The 22,578-nt window shown below is 39.0% G+C and overlaps 1 protein-coding gene and 1 long non-coding RNA gene across 2 annotated transcripts in view; one reads left to right on the top strand and one right to left on the bottom strand.

Moving 5' to 3' along the window:
• Positions 1-16,072, top strand: part of LOC149151193 (uncharacterized) — a 149,509-nt gene extending 133,437 nt beyond the window's left edge. Inside the window, exon 3 of the long non-coding RNA XR_016262639.1 lies at positions 15,685-16,072. This is a non-coding gene — a long non-coding RNA (uncharacterized LOC149151193). The remainder of the gene's footprint in view (positions 1-15,684) is intronic.
• Positions 1-22,316, bottom strand: part of LOC149151192 (uncharacterized) — a 95,396-nt gene extending 73,080 nt beyond the window's left edge. Inside the window, exons 1-8 of the mRNA XM_089439965.1 lie at positions 22,094-22,316; positions 21,032-21,676; positions 19,149-19,351; positions 18,784-18,981; positions 18,519-18,594; positions 17,636-17,727; positions 3,526-3,605; positions 3,109-3,184 (exon numbers count right to left, since the gene is read on the bottom strand). Coding sequence (XP_089296091.1) covers positions 3,109-3,184; positions 3,526-3,605; positions 17,636-17,727; positions 18,519-18,594; positions 18,784-18,981; positions 19,149-19,351; positions 21,032-21,676; positions 22,094-22,142 — 1,419 coding nt within the window. The 5' untranslated portion in view covers positions 22,143-22,316. The remainder of the gene's footprint in view (positions 1-3,108; positions 3,185-3,525; positions 3,606-17,635; positions 17,728-18,518; positions 18,595-18,783; positions 18,982-19,148; positions 19,352-21,031; positions 21,677-22,093) is intronic.
• Positions 22,317-22,578: the final 262 nt, after the last annotated feature.

Below are 22,578 nucleotides of genomic sequence, written 5' to 3'. Positions count from 1 at the left end.
GTAAAACAACACCAACGGATCAAAAATACAATAAAGTTCTGAAATTATACTCAAAGAATTACCCAAACAAATTCCATTGGAAATTTGGAACACACAAAGGAATACAAATTGAAACCCTTACCTTGACACCTAGAGCTACTGTATATTTTTTTCACTGTTCTGATGATGATGATCCAGACTCCAGAGATTGGTCGAGATGATCTTGGCTCCTGTGGCAGTAGCTACTAGCCAGTAGTAGTGTAGCTGCTAGCAGTGCTGCAGTAGTACTAGTATTGGAGTCTGGTCACCATCACAGTTTACTTTTGTTGTAGAGGCCATTTCTAGCCTCCTTGGTTATTTGTATTTTGTTTTGAGTCTTTGATCATGTATGACAGTTGACTATGTATTGCCATTGGGTACCATTTTGATATAATGGATTGGTTCATGAGCCTACTTTGATCATATGTTGTCTTCCATCTATATTATAATGCTGTGTGTTTGGACTTTGGAAACATGAATGAAAATCTTTAAAATTATGTTTAAAATATTTAAAATTATGTTTTTTTATAAAAAAAATAAATATTTAATGTATTTTTTACAACGACCGAGTCATTGAAATCGACTAGGCCGAGTCATTACCGAGTCGGAGTCGGAGTTGGAGTCGATCCTCGGCCGAGTCGGAGTCCGAGTCGGAGTCGTAAAACACTGATGACATCACTGCCCACCAACTACTACGCAAATGCTACATTTGTATGCCTTTGAAGTAGTGTCCAATTGACCATTGTTATTTCCTTTGACTACGAGTTATGTGGGTAAGAAATATCAATTGGGTCCATATTCATTTTTTCTATTCATAATATCTTGGACTTCTACCATACTCACATGTAAGTGGGATAGTTTCATAGAGGGAAATGGCTACTCTTTTGCATAATGAAACTCATATACCATTGTATCATTTTTTGCGGGATTTTCAATCCTTTGATTTGGTGGCTTCTTCAAACTTTTCACTAGCATCTCAATACTCTTGGAATCAGTCAATTTCCAAGTGGTCTTAAACCTAGATTTGATACAAAACTGATGAAGACTGTGGATCAAGTTTGGGGGACTACCAAGCATTCTAACAGGAATCCAGTTAGGGGAAGAATTGCGTTGTTCTGTTCATGTGGATAAAGATGTTAGTGGTTATGCAAACCTAGCAATGAAATCAGACAATCAAGATAACGAGACAACTTGGAATTATGAGTGTTTCAGCTCAAGTTGCGTGATGGGTTCCAACTTCCTAATGAGGATTGAGTTATGTTTGAGCCTTGAGCTTTTCCATCTCAACATCATATCCATATCATGCTCAATATTCCATACAATGGTGTTGAGGCCTTGATTTAATTTATATACATGTAGATCATATAGCAGTTCTAGTACCATGGCAGTTACATAGTTACAATAAGAGTTTGAATGAACTTTATAATAATGGATTGAAATAAACATGTATGCTTGTATTCTTTGATGTTTTGTCTACTAAGTTGCATGATACCGGGAAATGAGTACACATTTCTGAAACGAAAACACACTAGAAACGTGAGCCCCCAAAAATTTAGAAACGGGGATATATATATATATATATATATGGCACATTATATTGAAACTTGGAAATAAATCGTTATGAATAAATGAGCAAGAACATTTAAATGACAAGTTATGTTTCACTATCACTTATATTGGGATCCTCATCATTAGTATCACCTTTTGCCTCTACCTTAATCCTCTAGGGACATCAGTCAGCACCACCCAATTTTGATGAAACTAACTAATCCAAGGTTTAAAATATGCTATGAAAAGACATGCCAGATCAATGATTTTAGTTTGTGTGAAGGGTACATTTTTGCTAAGGCCTTAATTGAGGAGTCCAACGAGCAATATTACTAACATGAAGGTACCAATACTATACCTTCATGCTCTTGATTAACTACCAATACCATACCTTCATACTTGATAGAATCTAATCAAAATAATCATAAAATTCTGAAATCTGTTAAGCCTGGTGAAATTTGAGTAGGATATGAAATTCTACTTTCTCCATATAAAGACTCATGAGGTTGGAAACACTCAAAAGCATCACGAAACAATTAAAAGTAATGTTAAAAATTTAAGTAAAATAACTTTTACTTCAAGAATTTAACAATACCATTAACTAATAACATTTTGGTGCAAATTGAGAGTGAAACCCTTTTTAAAGAAAAAATTTCGGTCTTAGAGGTTTCTAGAAGTCTCATTAATTCATAATTAACCTCTGATTAGGAAAAAAAACCGAAAATGTGGGTCCCAACAATTAAATCAAGGATAAATCAGACAAATTTCATTTGGAAATGCATTGTACATATGTTGAAACACATTTCAGTTTGTATGAAACACATTTCTGACGTGTGAAATGTGTTTCATATGAACTGAAACACATTTCAGTCAAGTTTCAGAGTTTCGAAATGGAAACACGGTGGAAACACAATATAGCTTGTCTATTATCAATAAGTTTTAATTACTTCACCACAATGTTGTATAGCTGGTTCTTTTCCTGAGCAATGATGTAGAGTAAATCTTCCATGTCTTGCAAATTGTAATGTTGCATTGTGGATCTTATTTTTCCCAAATGGTACCTTTGCAAAGTTCATATTCCACAACATTGAGCTGTTGGTATAATATCTGCATCCTAGTGTTGCATTAAGAATTGCATAACCTATCATTGTACTTGGGATAGTGACCCTTTTTCACTTCTGCAAAGGATTCCACAGACTATGGTTGTGTGAAATTTTGCAACTTAATGATGCGTTTGAGGTTTCATAGTCTGTTGCTTTGCATATTTGTCCATTGAGCAATTTTTTATAGCCATACTTGGATGAATATTTTGTGCAATAGTCAGTCTATAACTCTCAAATTATTGATGCCAGCTACATTGTTTCTAGTCCAAGATAAGGGCTACTAAATAATTTGTCCACATTTAAAAAGGCGATTAAGCTAACAATTTTTCTTGTACTTCAACATATGTCGGTTATAAACAAGGAAGAATTATAGTATCTACATGAGCTCAATCTATGGGTGGATTTAAACTCACTGAAAAAGAGCATATTGTGTACATACCTTTAGCATGTTATAAGTAGTACAAGACTCTTCATTCTCTCGGCCAAGTGTGGTAGCGAGCCGCTTTGGGTCAGACCTCCAAAAACACCAAAATATGTCTAATGAGCACCAACAAACAAGAAAAGTAGATACTACCAGGAAATACAATTTTATAAATGTATTGTATCCAAGTTTAACAGTCAAGCTTGCCCACTTTACTAATACCATCTAAACATGAAGTCAATTTATTTAATCATTGTTTATTGATTCTTTGTGATGTGGGAGGCACCAGTATGCAGAATTCTCCACACAAACCAAAGGTAGAATAATATGAGGGGCCTCCAGAGTCATAAGGAAGAACATTCAAACAAGGAGTTAAGCCATATTTGCATAAGGTCTCAGGAGTCAGAATGGTCAACTAATATTCATGATTCTTACCAGAATTCACTGACAGACGTTCCTCCAGTTGCATAAGCATGTGATGAATTAACGATGTCCATGAAGAAGGTACCAATTTCCTGCCAAAATAAACATTAGAATTATTTAGATATATATATCTAACTCTGTCTAGAAGGTTTCACGTTAGCATTGCATAAAGAAAAACCATTAGACACTGTATTTCATGGCTAAAGCAATATTTCTAAGCAGACGATAATGATATTTGAGTTTAACCTCATTACCAATGGCCATTAACCGGGTCGTTTTGAAGATTCATATTTCCTTTTACACTGGTAATTCTTCCAAGTACTTTAAAACTGCTATGTTTTGCATAAGTTTACTATTCCCTAGAAAAAGGTAGAATCATAGCTTTATCATAATTTGATATTATTATGTCAATTTGAAATCAAGGCACTGTTGATTTGTGGTAGCATCAGATGTGCTCTAGCCTTGAAATTTGGAGAAATTCCATCTGGATGAAGAGTTATTAAAATAATTAATATTTTTAATGGGATCTTAAGTCTAAATTTAGGAAAATAAAAATATTAATGGGTATTAATAAAGATAAGGATGAGACCCAGATGCGGGTGATAATGAGGCCATTAATGAAGAATAGACGGCAGGACGGCGGGCGGCGGGCGGCTGGGACACATGGCCACCTGCGTCACTCCCCACGCCAATTTATGGCAAATTCCAGTCGACCTGCAGGCACATTTACTTTGGTGCTTCAGTCGAGAAATACGTAGCAAGCATAAGGCAATGGCGGAAGCAAGCCACATTTCATTCATCCCTCCCTTGCTAAACTATTCTTGTCCCCCTCACGTAGCGGAGCCAAGCTCACGCACCATCACTGGTAGGAGGTGTTGGATACTCAGCTGTGTCGACTTGGGAAATGGCTTCCATTTCTCCCAAACGACACACTGTGTGCTAAATCACGCTCAGAATTCCTTTGTTCTTCCTTGGCATAACCAATTCAATCCCCGAGAAACCTCCGCCTCGCCACCTACAAATCTTGAAATTATCACGGTCATGGCACGCACTCGACATCGCATGCGTTGCAGACGCGGAAGTAGTTGAGGTGGAAGCATACGCCCCCTCCACAACGCACAACCCTGATTCTGCTGCTCCATTCTCCTCCCCATCCATCACTCATTCTCGTGGTCCCTTCTCCGGAAGATACCCTGATACGCGCAGTGGTAGAGGGCAGTCATAGGCCCATGGCATCCAAAGCGCAAATGCAGCTACCCAAATAGAGAATTCCATCACCCCCTCTCACCCCTCACCATACCACCCAATTTTGCTTCCAGAGTTCGCTGATTCGGCTAGAAATCTTAGCCACGGTTAACATAACCTTCAGTGAGGATACTAGTTCGTAGGCTGAGCAAGATGCTTAGACCCATGACTGTAGACCAGGGAAAAGGAATAGCGACGCAAAGCAGAAGGAAGCTAAGAGGAACAGGGATGACAGTGAACCAGGAAAGCAGTTGAAGGCAGGGAAAATTGAAATTCTGCATGGCAAGGAGCTAGCTGGAAGCGAGCATGTAGTTGAGGGCAGAATGGATGGCACGAAGGCTGCAGGTGGCACCTCGGACGACACATCAGGCATGCATGCAGCAGAAGGTATCTTAGCAGGCATTCAAACAACAAGTGGCATCTCGCGTGGCACGTCAGCAGAGGATGAGTACGCGTGTCGCATTGTGGAAGAGCCCAACCCATACGACATTGAGGGGGTCCCTTGCATGGTCAGAGCGCCCAACCCATATGTCTAGTCGCCAGGTGTCACCTTGCAGATCAACGGAGGTTTTACAAGCTTGCTGTTTGAGGTTTTTACTCCTATTTTTTCAAACCTTTTGGTATGTTTTAATTGATTTTGAACTAGGACCCCTGTGTGGGTTTTTTGTTGTAATCTCACTCGGACTGGTTTCCCCTCGAAGGGCAGTCGAGTTTCTTTTATTAACAATGATGACATAACGCTGTTACGCACTGCAGAGGTCGGAGCCTCGATGTATTATTATTTTTCTTATTTTCAATAGTATCCTTTTACTTAGAAAAAAAATAAAGATAAGGATGAGAAGCTTCTAAGAGGCGAGCATAAAGTCGGTTTTAATCTTAGCGGTTGATTAGGGACTTAATCTCGGTAGTTGATTCATCAACAGGAAAAGTATAAGAAAAGACTTGAGGGTCATTTGGAGACACACCGGCAGATATTCAGTATCTCAAGGAAATTTGATTCTCAAAGTAAGAGGAGATTGATTTCAGAGGGAGTTGCAGAGTGGAGGAAGAGGAGGGCTTCAGCAGCAAGCAGAGATCAAGGAGGAAGTGACGCAGGGGCAGTGGAAGACAGCGCAGAAGGAGAGACACAGTCCAGAGAAGAGACGCAGGGCCTACGAAGAGGGACGCAAAGCCACGCTGGGTCAATCAGAGTGACGTAGGGGTGATGCAGAAGTGGGAGCAAGGTCTCCAAAGTGTCAGATAGTTTTAGAGGGAAAGTCTCAGGTGTTTTCTTTTAGTTCTCTGTAAAAATCATTCCTTGTAAAAGCAATTGCTGTTGAAGATTAATAAAGCCCTCATTTGCTACACCGGCTTTCCTGCATTGGGTTTTTCCAGGGATAATTGTACAAAAATAATTATGTCGATGTGATTGATTCTTGTGCATATATGTTTCTCTTGGTAATTGTGTGATAACTGCAGTAGAATTTATTTTACTATTTGCTGAAGGAATTTCGTAAAGAACTTATTAGAATAATAAGTAGGTGAAATAAATAAATTGCTGCAGTGATAGAATTTTAGTTTAGAAATTGTCACATGGTATCAGGGTAGAGATCCGTCAATAGAAAAGGAAAACCGATTATGGGTCAAGAGCATGATGCAGAGGCATCAACTCAAAGGGACACACGCAGATTTTTAGAAGGATGCACAAGGGACAAATATTCAATGCTAGCTTCCAAATTGGAAGAAGAAGCCGCTTGCCTTGCAAGCTCTGCCTCCTCGGAGGTTTGGTACATAGACAGTGGAGCTTCCTGGCATATGACAAGAATCCGAGAATGTTTTTCAGATTATCAGGAAGAAAGAATGAATTTTCAGATCACCATGGGGAATAAGGTGAAGTGTACTCCAGTAGGAAAAGGTACCATAGTTTTTCAAACCGAAGCAGGAGAGCGACTTCGGGCAACCAAGGTGCTGCATGTGCCAAGATTGGGGATGAACTTACTTTTCGTATCTCAACTTCGAAACAAGGGCTATGACCATGAAGTTTTCTTCATTAAGGAGAAAGTGTATTTCAAACACCCAAGTTGGAAAAAGAAGGCTCAAATTAGAATCAGAAGTAACAGGTCATACAGGTTACAGCTAGAATCACTAATGGTACTGATAGGTAGTAATGGAGACAAAGACTTGAAAGAGCTATGGCACAAGAGGATGGAACACTTGCACCATGGGGCTTTGAGAACTCTCAGGAAAACAGTATCAAGAGTTCCAAAACTAAGTACTAAATGGGATGATGTATGCAGAGGGCGCGCTTTGGGCAAGTATGCCAAAGCTGTGTTTTCTAGAAGTAACAATAGGGCGAAGAGTGTGCTAGGATTGATACACTCAGACATCTACGGACCGATGTCCACAAAAGCTCTTAGTGGTGCCGAGTACTTAGTCACTTTCATAGATGACCATTCCAGGAAGACTTGGATCTACTTTCTGAAAACCAAGAATGAGGTTTTCAGCCAATTCAAAGAATTCAAGGCTCTAGTGGGGAATCTGAGAGGAAAGAAGATAAAAGTGTTGCGCTCAGATAATGGTGGAGAATATGTTGACAAGGACTTCACCGATTTTTGTGCTAAGGAAGGCATCAAAAGAAAGTGGACATCTCCCTACAGTCCGGAACAGAATGGAGTAGTAGAAAGAAAAAACAGGACTATTGTGGAAGCAACTAGGGCAATGTTGTATAATCAGGATATGCCTAAATTCCTGTGGGCAGAAGCATGTAGTATGACAATTTATGTCCAAAATAGGACTCCTCACAGGGCATTGGGAAAAATCACTCTGGAGAAGGTCTTCACTGGGAAGACACCTGAAGTTAGTCATTTCAGGATATTTGGGAGTTTAGCATATTGTCGTATACTCGAAGAGAAGAGAAAGAAATTAAATCAAACTGTTGAGAAAGGATATCTTGTGGGATATAGCGAGAATGCTAAGGCATACAGAGTCTATCTTCCAGGGAGTAGGAAGGTAGTAGTTCAGCGGGATGTAAAGTTCATGGAGGATAGAGCTTTCAGAAAATCCCGAGAAATGCCTTTCGAGGAGCAGTCGAAAGACGAGCCATTGGTCAGACCACTTCAATCAGCGGAAATTGGTACCAGAAATCCTCCTGAAGACAAGACTTTAGAACAAGAGGAATCTTAGGAAGAAGAGGAGTTGATAGATGTACCTACTACCAGTGGAAGAACGAGCTAGGAACTCCGACAGATTCTACGGGATGCAGAAGACTTCATTGGTCCACCCAGGAATAATAAAAGGGAGCGAAGATAGCCAGACAAATACCAGGCCTTAGTAGCTCAGGTTGGGGAACATTCAAGTTTTTAAGAGGCTGTTCAGCATCAAGTATGGGTAGATGCTATGGTGGAAGAATACAACTCCATAATGGTCAATGATGTCTGGGAAGTGGTACTTAGGCCTCAAGACATATTAGTGGTAGGTTCGAGATGGATCTACAAGGTCAAATATGCTGCAGATGGCAATGTGGAGAAATACAAAGCCAGGTTCATGGCAAAGGGGTATGCTCAGAAGTAAGGGATAGACTACGAACAAACCTTCGCCCCAATAGCTAGGTATACTTCTATTAGGACCGTGATATCTCTTGTAGCGCAGATGGGGCGGGAGATCCATAAGATGGATGTCGAGACGACATTCTTGAACGGGGTAATAGAAGAGGAATTATACATCAAACAACCAGAAGTTTTTGAGACACATGAGAAGAAATATCATGTATGTGGATTAAAGAAAGACTCGTATGGGCTGAAATAGGCACCTAGGGCATGGTACGATTGAATTGATGGTTACTTGCAGAAGATGGGATTCGTCAAGAGTGACACAGAGCCTAATCTCTACTATCTAGTTGTAGAGAATGAGCCTCTAATCCTAGTGCTATATGTGGATGATCTCTTCTTGACAAGATCATCCAGGCTTATCAAAGACTATAAGAAGATCCTAGCCATAGAATTCAACATGAAGGATTTGGAACAGATGCATTATATTATGGGGTTGGAAGTTTGGAAGCAGAAGAAGTTGAGATCTTCCTGGGACAAGGGAGATATGCTACAAAAATCTTGAAGAGATTCAAGATGTAGGACTGTAGACCTATGGCTACTCCAATGACCACCAACTGGAAGAAGATTGATGCATCAAAGGATAAAGATGTTGATCCCACCTTGTACAGGCAGCTCATAGGGTCTTGAATGTATCTGGTCAATACCAGGCTAGACATTTGTTACACTGTCAACACCCTCAGTTCATGGTAGAACCTAAGAGGGCGCACTGGGTAGCAACCAAACATGTTCTCAGGTATATAAAAGGAACAATCGAGCATGGACTATTGTACACCAGAGGCAATGATATCAAGTTGAGTGGGTTCACTGACGCAGATTGGGCTGGAAGTTCAGTAGATCGGAAAAGTACAATTGGGTATTGTTTCAACATTGGATCAAGAATGACCTCCTGGTGCAGTAGGAAATAGAAATTCGTGGCTCTGAGCTCAGCTAAAGCAGAATATATGGCAGCTAGCACAACTTCGTGCGAAGCCATATGGCTTAGGAAATTGCTTGTGAATCTATTCAGGAGAAGGATGGAAGCGACTAGGATCATGTGTGATAATCAGAGTTGCATCAAGCTCTCTGAGAATCCAGTATTTCATGATCGGTCGAAGCACATTGATATTAGGTGTCACTTTGTCAAAGACCGTGTCCAATGAGGGGCAATATGGTTTAGGTACACTCCTACAGGAGAACAGGTGGCAGACATCCTCACCAAGGCTTTAGGAAGAACAAAGTTTGTTCATTTCAGGGAGAAAATGGGGATGGTAAAGAATCCATTTCAATAATGGATAAGTATCAAAAGTTGCAGCGCAACAATTAGCAGTGACAGGGCTATGTGCAGCATGATGCAGCAGATTGAGAGGGAGCTGCAGTACAGATGTAGCAATGGCAATGGCAATGTCATGGGCAACAGTACATGAAGCAACAGTGCAGATGATGTAAGGCAGCAGGCCAAGCATCAATACAGGTACCAGTGTGGAGGATCAGTGCGATGTTTCAGTGATGGAGCATTACTAGAGCACATTCCTCGCTAAGAGGGAGTGTTGATTTTTTGTAGCATCGGATGTGCTCTAGACTTGAAATTTGGAGGAGAGACTAAGGCACATGAGATCTCCAAGACCCAGAAATTGTTTTTAGAAATTCCATCCAGATGAGAAGTTATTAAAATAATTAATATTTTTTAAGAGGGAGTGTTGATTTTTTGTAGCATCGGATGTGCTCTAGACTTGAAATTTGGAGGAGAGACTAAGGCACATGAGATCTCCAAGACCCAAACATTGTTTTTAGAAATTCCATCCAGATGAGAAGTTATTAAAATAATTAATATTTTTAATGGGTTCCTAAGTCTAAACTTAGGAAAATAAAAATATTAATGGGTATTAATAAAGATAAGGATGAGAAGCTTGTAAGAGACTAGGATCAAGTCTGTTTTAATCTTAGCCGTTGATTAGGGACTTAATCTTGACCATTGATTCATTAACAGAAAAAGTATAAGAAAAGACTTGAGGGTCATTTGGAGACACACCGACAGATACTCAGTATCTCAAGGAAACTCAATTCTCAAGCAAGAGGAAATTGATTTCAGAGGGAGTTGCAGGGTGGAGGAAGAAGAGGGCTTCAACAACAAGGAGGAGGAGGTGATGCATGGGCAGTGGAAGACAACATAGAAGGAGAGACGCAGTCCAGAGAAGAGACGCAAAGCCTACGCAGAGGGACGCAGAGCCACTCAGAGCCACGCTGGGTCAATCAAAGTGATGCAGGGGTGACACAGAAGTGGGAGCAGGGTCTCCAAAGTGTCAGATAGTCTTAGAGGGAAAGTCTCAGGTGTTTTCTTTTAGTTCTCTGTAAAAATCATTCTTTGTAAAAGCAATTGCTGTTGAAGATTAATAAAGCCCTCATCTGCTGCACTAGTTTTCCCGCATTGGGTTTTTCTAGGGACAATTGTCCAAAAATAATTGTGTTGATGTGATTGATTCTTTTGCATATATGTTTCTCTGGGTAATTGTGTGATAATTGCAGTAGAATTTATTTTAATATTTGCTGAAGGAATTTCATAAATAACTTATTGAGAATAATAAGTAGGTGAAATAAATCAGTAGCTGCAGTGATAGAATTTCAGTTTAGAAATTTTCACAAGAACACCTATCTAAAAACAAAGAATTTGGAAAAAAAACTTACATGATGTTTATTGTAAGACGTGCAAAACAATAACATACAGACAGTCATATCATGAAATAAGTCTTCTATGCTATTCAAATGAAATAGGAAGATACAAGAGTGTGGGAGTGAACAAATTTGGCATTTCTCCATGCACACAATATTTACCCGTAACTTAAAATAATATACTTATGAAGCCTGGCTACCTTACAGGAAAAGAAACAAGATCATATGATGACCATATATGGCTGCAATAACCGCAGACATCCTACTAGACTGAAAACAAGGAAATAATATCATGCTTAGTAGAGTAACCAGATTCGTCCATATGGCCCGATGAACTTGAATCTGGCGTGTCCGATACGATCTTCCTGAAAAACGTATCCTAAACTCGGATTCGACGTGTCCTATTAGGATTCGTACGAATCCTGTACGAATCCCAATTTTGGCCAGTGAATCACGATTCTAGGATTCGTATCCCAGAAAAGTGATTGCCGCGGGTTAGAAAAGGCTGCGTTTCTTCATTTCTTTCACGCTGTTTGTCATTTGTGCTGCATTGTTTGAGCTGTTTGCAAGGAGAGAAGGGTTTGGAGCAAGGAGCTAAGGGAGTAAAGCATTCGGCAAGACGATTCAAGCACAAGGTAAGTGCATTTCAGCTCCTCTTTTTGCATTTCTTATTCTATTACAGCAGTTTGTATATGTTTTTTTGTTTACAAATTTGTGCATGTTTTGTTCATTTCTTTTACAGTATTGATGGCTCAATCAAAGGCAGTAGTTAGGGGACAAAGGAAGGGCAAGAATGTCTCCATTGGAGATGCCCCTCCTCCCCCAATATCATCAGAGTCTGCTGCAAGTAATGTTGAGGGAAGAGGAGGACTTAGAGACAACATTAATAAATATCCATTGTGGAAATATGTCACAAGAGAGGATGGGACAAGCACCAAGGGGAAGGGAGGACGCAATGTGCAATGGAGATGCAACTGTTGTCACATTTCTTTCAAAAGCACATATTTCCGTGTGAAAGCACATTTGTTGGCTTTATCGGGTTGTGGGATTGGAGCTTGTAAAGTTGTTCCTTTACAAAAGAGAAAAAAATTGGAGAAGGAGTCCATTGTTGGTATGGAAAATGTGGCTTCAAAATCAAGAAAACCCAAGAATGAAGACCCCCTTCCATTTTTGAGGAAAGCCACCACCAAATTTCCATTTGAGAGTTCTATCGGGGAACAAGCAGCTAAAAGAAGAGCAATTGCACTTGGTCCAATGGACAAGATTTTCCAAAAAGAGAGACGGGAAGAGTTTGATCTCACCATTGCCTTCTTCTATCAAAACTTCATATCATTTAATGTTGCACGCTCACCCCTATTTATTGAGATGTGCCGAGCTCTAACTCAAGGGGCTCCATCAGGGTATGTGCCTTCTGGGTCAGAGAAGCTGAGAACCACATTGTTGACGAAGGAAAAAAAAGAGGTGCAAAAAATGCTTGAGCCTATTGTAGCATCATGGCCAACATCTGGGTTTAGCATTGTTTTTGATGGATGGACAGATCCAGCACGACACCCAATCATCAACTTCATGGTGTCTTCCTTGAATGGTCCAATTTTCATGAAAGCAGTGGATACACTTGGAGAATACAAGGATGCACAATTTATTGGTGAGTTATTTATTAAAGTTATTGAAGATGTAGCTGTTGATTCTTGTGTACAAATCATTACAGATAATGCACCTATTTGCAAGGCTGCTGGCATGATTGAGGAAGCTAAATATCCACAAGTGTTTTGGATACCTTGCATTGTCCATTCATTGAACTTAGCACTGAAATGCATTGCTTCTGATGTGCTTTGGACTGGTAACATTATTAAGGATGCACGACATATCCGTAACTTTGTGCAAAATCATACAAATGCCCTCACTATCTACAGGGAGTACACCAATCTATCATTGTTGAAGATTGCTGATACACGGTTTGCCTCTTCATTCATGATGTTGAAGAGGTTGAGGGAGGTCAAGACCGCTCTTGGGTCCATGGTTATTTTTGAGTTTTGGTCTTTTTGGAGAAGGACAGATTAGGTAGCCTCTAAAAGAGTGAAGGACACAGTGCTAGATGATGCTTGGTGGGAGAGGGTAGATCTAATTATTCGGATCATGGACCCTATCATTTCTTTGGATTTGCAGATACAAACAAACCCATCTTAGGAGAGGTTTATAAGGGATGGGATTCCATGATTGAGTCTGTGAGGAGCATTATTCTACAGAGTGAGTGCCTCGAGTATGAGACATCACCAAAGGTCTTTTGTGATACTATACATGATATTCTTGTTAGCATATGGGACAAGAATTGTACACCTTTACATTGTTTGGCTCACTCATTGAACCCCAAATACTACAGCCATGAGTGGTTGAATGGTGGACCTTCCCGCAGATTCCCTCCTCACATGGATGGTGAAATCTCATAGGGGAGGAAAGAGGCATTCAGGCAGATTTTTCAGGATAGTGCATTGCTTGATGAGGTGGAGGATGCCTTTGCAGAGTTTTCCACTGGTAGTGGTCGATTTGGAGGTTATGATGTGATTAGAGACAGGGGGCTAAGAAGCCCTATTCTTGGTGGGAAAACCATGGGGAAACAAGCCCTCCTCTTCAACAGTTAACCATGAGGGTCCTCTCTCAGGTGACTTCATCCTCTTGTTGCGAGAGGAATTGGAGCACATATGGGAATTTGTATAGTGTGAAGAAGAGCAGGCTTGAGCAGTCTAGGGCAGAGACAATGGTGTATGTGCACACCAACCTTCGTCTTATTTACAGGCAGAGGGAAGAGTGGTTGAGGGGGAAGACAAAGATGTAGGATGTCTTTCCTGATGATATGGGTCTGGACACCAGTGTTGAGTTGGCATTGGCCAACATGGATCTCAATGATCCAGTGTTAGAGCCTGTTAGATTTGATGACTTAGAGGGGTCATCCTCCACACCAGCAGATGCAAAGGCGACTATGGATACAACGAAGGAGGAGGATGCAGAGGAGAGCAGTGGGGACCATGATGATGACATTGATGTTGATTCTGATGCTGATGATGAGGATTGATGCCTTGAGGCTTGTATACCTGTAGTTGTTTTATATTTTCTATTTCTATTTGCCATTGGCATTGCACCGACACTACCTATGTAACACATTTTGATTTGACGACTTAATGAGAAAACTACAATTGTCAGTGTTTTTTATCTTACTATCTTGTAGTTGTAAGTTGTCTTTCATTTCAATTTAGGAATTATGAATCATGATTTATGTGACCATTGACATGTATTTGAATTTTGTATGTACTATGCATGGTATAGATGAAGATCTATGTTTGAAATCAATAAATTTGTATCATTAATTAAAATTTGTGTAAGAAATATCTATTTTTTAATATATATATATATATATATATATTTTTAATAAAATAATATATAACGAATCCTACGTGTCCTGTTCCAGGGGGTCAACGTGTCCGAATCTGACACTACGAATCCCGAATCCCCGTGTCAGGTGACTTAGGTATAGAATAGAAAGTAAGTTGCTTACATGGAGATTGTAAACTATTGTTGTTGGGTATGAAGTTTAACTGTAGTTGCTTCAATGCTGACTTAGCTTTGAAACTTCCAACACAGTTTTCAATCAGATGGTTGATTTGCTAATTGTGCTATGTGGATCCAAAATCAAGTTGAGAAAGTAGCATTGGAACAAGAACATCTCAAGGCACTCACTGGCAACTGGCTCAATGTATCATATGTTGAAAGTTGTAGCTAGTTTCGGTCTTCATAATTGTATTTGGCTCATGACATATTATTTTTGTAAAAGAAAAATTACTTATTTTTAGAATGGGTTTCTTTCCCATGTGCATTGGTCCTAGGTCCAGCACCCATTGAGTGCTCTAGGGATTTAGTCTTGAGTCAAAGTCAATGTAATGATGTAACAAGACCCATTGGGCATTTGTATCGAGAAAACGAAATATTATTTGATATTAAAAAGTGTCTAGAATCCACGAAAGATCAGGTTGGCCAGCCCTCCAAGTCAGCTCAAAAGAGACCCTCCCTGCCCAGCAAAAGCCTATATAAAGAAGAGGACTTAGACCTCTTGAAACTCACTTACTCGCCATACATTCCTGTGGTGTTATCTGCAGCTAAAGAAGAATGCGAGAGTCCTAGAAGAGGACTAGAAGATCAGCGAAGAAAGGAGGAAGGATGGACAGTTTGATCTCTGAAGTTTTGTTTGTCTTGCTCTCCCATGCGAATTTTCTGTGGTACCTAGGGTTTCTGCAGCCCTGAGTTTGGTAGAAGACATTGGCAGACTTTGTTGAAGAAGTTGATCTCTTGTTGGGTGGCTGACCTGATCTTGGTGCATTGGTCTTGTGTCTTGGGTCTTGGAAGTCTCCTTTGCAAAATATTCTATAAGAAGTTCTCCGGGTTTTCCGCTGTTGAGGAGTTTTTCCCTGGCTTAGAGCCTATCTATGGTGTTCTCTTTGTCTTTGTGATCTTCTTGTTTGGCATTTGTCTTGATGATGAACAGAACATGATAATATTGAAGAAAAGACTAATATAATATCACAAGAACCTGTCAAAGTTTAAGAAAAATCTCAAAAGAAACACTAACTATATGCTGCCCTAGATTTTTCAATATCATGCACTTTCAATAGAGTGCCTGCTGATGATGCACTTCCTGAAGCAGACAAATATGAAAGATCAGGTCTAGACAAAGAGGGCATGGTTGAGGTAGAGATTCCCACAAGCATAAGGCTCAGCCTCCGAGACCAGGCAACTACCTTGTGGCAACTCTCTGCGGCTCCACGTTCTTGAATATGTCACATAGAAGAGTAGAAACAATATGATGGTGGTTGCGGTGGCTAAGGTGATGGATAAAAACTTTCCCATTGAAGATGACACTTTTGCTTTAAGTGAGGTACTGAGAGTGGTAAATAAGATCCCTCTCCAAGTGGATTGGCAGTAAAATGTGCTTTGTTCTGGTTTTCAGCCTTCAATAGTGTTTATGGGTGTTCTTCTTGCCCCGTGAGGCCCATGTTGTTATTTGGTTTGATCCATTGGTATCATAGTGGGATTGTCAGACATTTGTTTCTTATACATTTTGTATTTTCATAGTGTATGATTGTCCCAGACCCTTGGGCAGGTAATCATTCCACTTATTTTTTTGTAAAATTCATATAATTCTTCCCATTTAATCAAAGTATTCTTATATATATTGATGTTATAATTTGATTGGTTGGATGTGTATCGTGAGAATTTCTCATGCTATGGGTGCTTCTACATATAATTCACATTGGTCCTGCCACTATAACCAATTAGGCTTGTAATCAGTATTGTCAAATTTTGATTGGTAGTTCAGACCTGGAGGATATGTTTTCCTCAAGGTACCTGGGATTCATTTTGAACTCACATGGGAAGAAAATTATGAAATGGAGGATTTGTGTTGTCTTACAGTACTAGACACCAGAAGTTTAAAATTGAGTGATGGTTCATCACTTAAAATATAGGAAGGAAATTACACAAAAAGTGATCCAATCAGAATTTCCAAAAGATTTAGTCACAAACCATAGTGTCAAACATTGTAGGTAATGATCATATAAGGTGCCCTTTGCAGCACAGGATGGTGTCAAGTTGACAGGCAGAGAAGTCATTTTCAAGATATATTTCAGATATTGAATGGGACAAACACTTGAAATATGATTATGAAAAATCATGGAGAGTGATGTACATAGGAAACATTTGTCTAATTTTTCCAAGGCATTTAGGCCCTGTTTCTCATGCAGTGATAGAAGTTTCCACTATTAGATTTTGAGGCATGAATCATAGAGGCATAGATTGTACAATGCTGTGTAATTCCATTGAAATCGCCGAATAGGTGGAATGAAAGGTCCAATTCATTCACTTTAATATATAGAAGTCTAAACATATTGTTCAAATTTCAAACGATGGAACATCCATTTCATTACGATGGAACATCTATTGAAAGGAAGTTCTGATTGTAAATTGAAAACAGTCACTAATACTGCAAGAATCATACAACAAAGCAGATTATCATGAATCATGATAGACTAAGCACCTTTACGTATTTGTGAAGCTTCCATATTCTTGGAATTTATTGGAAGCATGGCATATTCTCAAAGTGGTTATCTACAACAGAAGTAATCAGATACCAGAAGAGTTATCTAAGTATGCCCTAGTTATCAGAACATTCTTGCATAAATTCGAAACTACCTCTGTGATGAGTCACTATCTCATGGAATGTTTCATTTTTATTCGTCATCATTGATATAATTTTTCAAAACTCTTGCAGTTCTGAAAATCTAGGACTTTAGACTATTAAAGAGGTTTATCTCTGGAACTCTAGGATTTCAGATAATATAAAGAGATTTGTCACTGCTCAGTTAGCAATGAGCATTAGAGGTCTGATACACTAGCTTCTAACTGGTGAAACTTTTAATTAGTCTGCTACTTGAACTTTCACATATATGTTGCCTTTTGGAACCAATTTATTATACAGATTATTATTTTCTTGAACTGTCATGTAAGGCCCCAATTTTCTGTTTTCAGATCCGTTAGTGGCAGAGATACTCTCTCTCACACACACATGGCAGTGACCCAAAAATAATAAAATTAATTACCTTGTAAAGTGGATCACCAGTGACTTCGTACCGCATTTGTGATCCAATAACCAGAGGGATATGTGTATTTGCATGAAATCCAGAAATGCTATCTGCCTGCAACCAATGATCAATAGTTTATCAGATGATTACAAGAAACTACAAAAGTTCTGGCTTGCACCCGAATTACAGTGTTTATGAAAGTTTCAATGGTACAGCAATATATTTCGAAAAAATAATCATAAGAAAAAAATTTAAAATACATTTCTTCCATTATGCACTGCCTACAAGTTGAGAATGGGAGTTTTTTATGTATGTCCATAATCCATTAGATTGTTATCTTGAGGGTCATGGCAGAATGGATGTTTCCTTTCAGAGCATTCCTCCAAAACAGTCGTCGTTTTATAAGCATTTGGTGCAGAATTACAGACTGATATTTAAGTTACTAAATTATTAATATTTTGCAGTTAGTCAATGGTGGCTTGCAAGGTCAGTAAAAGAAAGCAGTTAAGATTGTTCCAACCAAGGTTCCAGTCCTACCAAGTGACATGCTAATGCGTGTTCTTAAGCCTGTAAATGTGTGTCAGCAGATGGGGTTAGTTGCAAGGCCGAACAACTTTGGCAGAAAATTGCCTTCACTTGCAATTTTTTAATTGAAGACAACTAAATTAAATGATGAGAATGATTCCCCATAACAATTTAGCCTCTCAATCTAATAAGAGAAAGTCAATTAAAAAAAATTGCAATTCTATCTATTATCACTTCCACTGCTATATAAGCTGGCAATGACGCTCTGATTTTCTTAGACATATTTACAGGCCCAACTATACAACAATACATGTGTATATGCACACCCATCCCTTCATCGATGCGACTGCATAACAAAGCCTTCAATGCAAGTGACTTAACTGAACAGCTAGCATTCCCAAAAAGCACGGCTTATCGAACAGGTGTGCAAGCTCCAAATGTTTCTGGTTTTTCTGTATTCAAGATCAAGATCTATTAGCTTTCTAGTAGGAAACCTGAAATCTTTTGACGGGAAAAATCAAATATGCAGAATTCTAAAACTTAAGTGGTTAAACTCAGCTAGGATAAAAGTACATACTATGTTGATTTATCATCGTTCTGATAGAGTGTGAAACACAGCTAAACTCCTGAAAATAACCTACCGATAATGTGTATAAACGGTAGAGGACATCATTCATTCCACCGACCTCCTCATTGAGTGAATACCAGTGTCTCTCTATTGTGTATTTTGAAATAACATTTTGTACGCGATTGTAAAAGTACTCAGCCATCCACTCTGTCATATTAAACGCTTGAGCATTTCCAGCGAACTCAAATTGATCTAGCAATCCTGCCATGATCTGTAGCAAAAAGAAGCAAGGCCCTTAGATGTAGAGGAAAATACTCCACATGTGCTAAGATATCTTTTTTGCAAACTTCTAATCAATGAAGTAATAACTGTATTTCTTGTAGAATGCAATAAGCTTTCCGGGGATAGATGGAAGGGAAAGTCTTAAAATGTAATTACCTTGTGAATAGTATAATATGGCGCCCAAACAGGTTGGATGGCTTCAAAACGATCAAAGAACTCAGAGGGAAAGGCTGAAAGGTAACCTGTTCCCATTGCTTTCTGGCACTCATAAAGAGCAGTAACCACAGCAGTCATCTTATGCCACACAGCGTCATCACCTGTAGTTGCCCATGTCTTCGCTGTTGCGCTCATATAATGCCCTGTAATACATCAAAACCTCGGTAACTAAACTGAAGATAAATATTACATCCTTCAAAAAGTAGATGAAAAAACACATCCTGTTCTTACAACCTGTAAAGCAGAATTTTTATCTTATCAATAGAATTCATAAAAGAAGCATTACTGGATTCATTGCTTCTATCGTCTGTTAAAATTTTAATGGAGGGCGGAACGGTCAGAAAGTTAATTATTATCTGCAGTCAACTTTCCATTCCGTTTGAGATGCTAACCAGTGTCGATATCTATTTCGGTAATCTAATCGTGTCTATATCTATTTGTGATGGCCAACAGCGTCGCAGAGTATACTGTAACTTGGATACGTAAGATAATAATTTCGTATCTTTAGTAGCTCCATAACATTGGGCCTCAGCGAAAATCTGTTCAAGGAAGTTTGCTTAGAAAAAGTAAGATCTGCATACATGTTTTGCCATCGGAGCAAAATAGTTTAGCTTTGTACCGCCTCTAAAAACCGGACGGACCATGACCATGAGATGAAGACGAGTTGATCATATTTCCGTAGAGAGAACTCGAATTACCAGAACAGAACATCTATAATCTTTTGATTTCTTCTCAGTACTATATGTAAATCAAAGATAGATAAATGAGGTTCCGATTTAAGTGAATATTCATTAAACTTCATAAAACATCTGTGCGAGCAAGCTGTCTGGCTAATTTATTTCAGCGCAGGGTGATGAATAATGAAACACTATATTTTATTCAATCTTTTCACAAATTAAAGGCAATCGAAAGACACTTATTTTCAAGGCCAATAATAAGTAAATGAATAGTCATTATTGTAGTTTATAATAGAAAATCCATAACAACGAAGAATCTCTTATTTTTTTCTCAGTGCGGCAGATGGACAAAAAATGATAATTCGAAGGCCGCCCAGTTTTAAGTAAATCTTCATTAAACATCAAACAGCATTTGTGCAAGCAAAGCTGTGTAGCCAATTTATTTCAGCCGCAGATAGATGAATGATGAAAGATTATAATTGATTACTCAAGGTAATTGAAGGGCATTCATTTTCAGGGCCAATAATAAATAAATAAACACTCATCAATGTAGGTTTAAAACAGAACATCCATAACAACGAAGAATCTTCAATTTTTTTCTCAGTGCGGTATATACTATAGAAACAAAGTAAAAGAAAAGAACGCCGGATTTAAGCGAATCTTCATCAAATTCCGAACAACGTTTGTGCGAGCAAGATGTATGGCGAATTTCTCAGCGGCAGGTTGATGAATGATGGAAGATCATAATTTTATTTAATCTTTTAACAAATTAAAGGCAATTGAAAGACATTCATTTTCAATTCCAATAATAAATAAATACTCGTGAATGTAGGCTTATACAGAACACCCGTAACAACGATGAATATCTTCATTTTTTTTTCATTGCGATTTATAAACAAAGAGAGATAAAAGAGGGACCAATTTAAGCAAATCTTCATTTAACTTCAAATGACATTTGTGCAAGCAAGCTGTATAGCTAATATTTCAGCGGTAGATTGATGAACTAATCAAAGATCATAATTTTATTCAATATTTAACAGATTTAAAGGCAATTGAAAGACATCAATTTTCGAGGCCAGTAATAATAAATAAATAATACTCATGAATCTATATCGTTATATACACTCTGAATGTACTAGAACTGACCTACAAAATGTCCTCTGACCTCGGAATCGCTGCCTTCCCATCCTCCGTAAGCATTGCCAGGAGTGGGCAGACCAGCTGTTTTCCGAAAATTCCAGACCAAGTTATCCAGGTCCAGCAGCAACAAGAACTCCGTATTTGTATGCTGAGCCTTTCCATGAAGTGAATGCGGGTCTAGGCGAACGTTATTTAACGGAACCTCTTGCAGAAAGTTCTGTTTCTCGCTTATCGAAGAATCGTCTGACAGCTTCCGACTATACCTTAGCTTTCTGTAGAGCATTGTCCACCTGAATTCCTCTTCGGCACTGATAGAAGAAACGGTGGAATTTTCATCTTCATTTAATCTGCGCTGCGGAAGCAGACTAGACCAAGCGCTGTCATCAGACGGAATCAAGTGATCTTCGCTGTGACCATAATCATGGCCGGCGCCATAATAAGAAGAATAAACTTCCTGTTTCCACGTCTCATTGTTGGAGGAAAGAAGCGCGTAGCGGTAAGAATGGGACTTCAACTGAGGAGAAACGTTTGTGCATTCTTTGCACGATATGGTCCGAATGTCGAGCAACAGTAACAAGTAAAGGACTTTAAATCCACCCAAGCTGAAGCTAATCAGACCGCCGGCCATTATCTTCTCCGCTACAGCCATGCCTGACAGAGGTCGAAACAAAACAGAGTTCAAAATAAAAATTTAACAGAAAAATGGCTGTTCTTTAAGCACTCCTCGTTACTGTTAAGCGAATCGTGAACGCGAAATATTGGGACCTGTGGCAAGTTTTATGCATAATAAACACCATAAGTTATTCGTGGGACACGATTTCGGGCCGAATGTATGTTGTGTGTTGAAACAAATTGGATTGGGCGGCAAAGCAAGGAGACGTGAGAACAAATTTTGAGGCCATTTAAAGTCACTAGTTGAAGCGAGAGAGAATAATTGGATAAGCAGTTTAACTGTTAGCTCGATTTGCATCGCCGAAGACCGAGAGGGTTTGCAATCAGTGAAAGTAATAAGATGATGACTGGAGTAAAAGGGCCGCTTAAGATTAATAAATGTCTCCTCTTGGCTACCTGTGCGGACTTCATAGATCGTCAGCCTCTGCGTAAGGTACTGGCGCATACCTCGTTGTCATGGTGTCATGTGCGTCCCTTACGAATATATATGCATTTCCACTCCGCCTATTTCTATATTTATATGAGTCGGAACTTTGGTGAATAGTATGGTCGAGGGGTAAACATCATGTTATTAATGCTGGTTTATGATCCAGGTAATGCAGAATCTGTTTTTGCGAGGTTCACCTGTTATATCAAGGTTTTATATGACAAATCTGTTTTGGTAGCCAAGGTTTATCTATTCGAGATGCCTAATCGAGGATTGCTAGTCTGAGGCCTAACCCTTACAAAGCAGTATGTATAGGTATAAGCACTTGCTATATGTACAGGTATAAGCACTTCGTTGAATACCAGGATGGAAACTTTTCATGGGACTGTTACATCAAGAGTTGGGATTTTATAGTAATCGACATGTAGGATTAGTATACATTTATTTCATCACG

The sequence above is a fragment of the Pinus tabuliformis genome, chromosome 9 (assembly GCF_031772625.1).
Source record: "Pinus tabuliformis cultivar Carrire ecotype Pingquan chromosome 9, CPIR1, whole genome shotgun sequence".
Lineage (NCBI taxonomy): Eukaryota > Viridiplantae > Streptophyta > Pinopsida > Pinales > Pinaceae > Pinus > Pinus tabuliformis.
The sequence above is the reverse complement of the archived record's forward strand: the minus strand, read 5'-3'. Positions and strand labels throughout refer to the sequence as shown.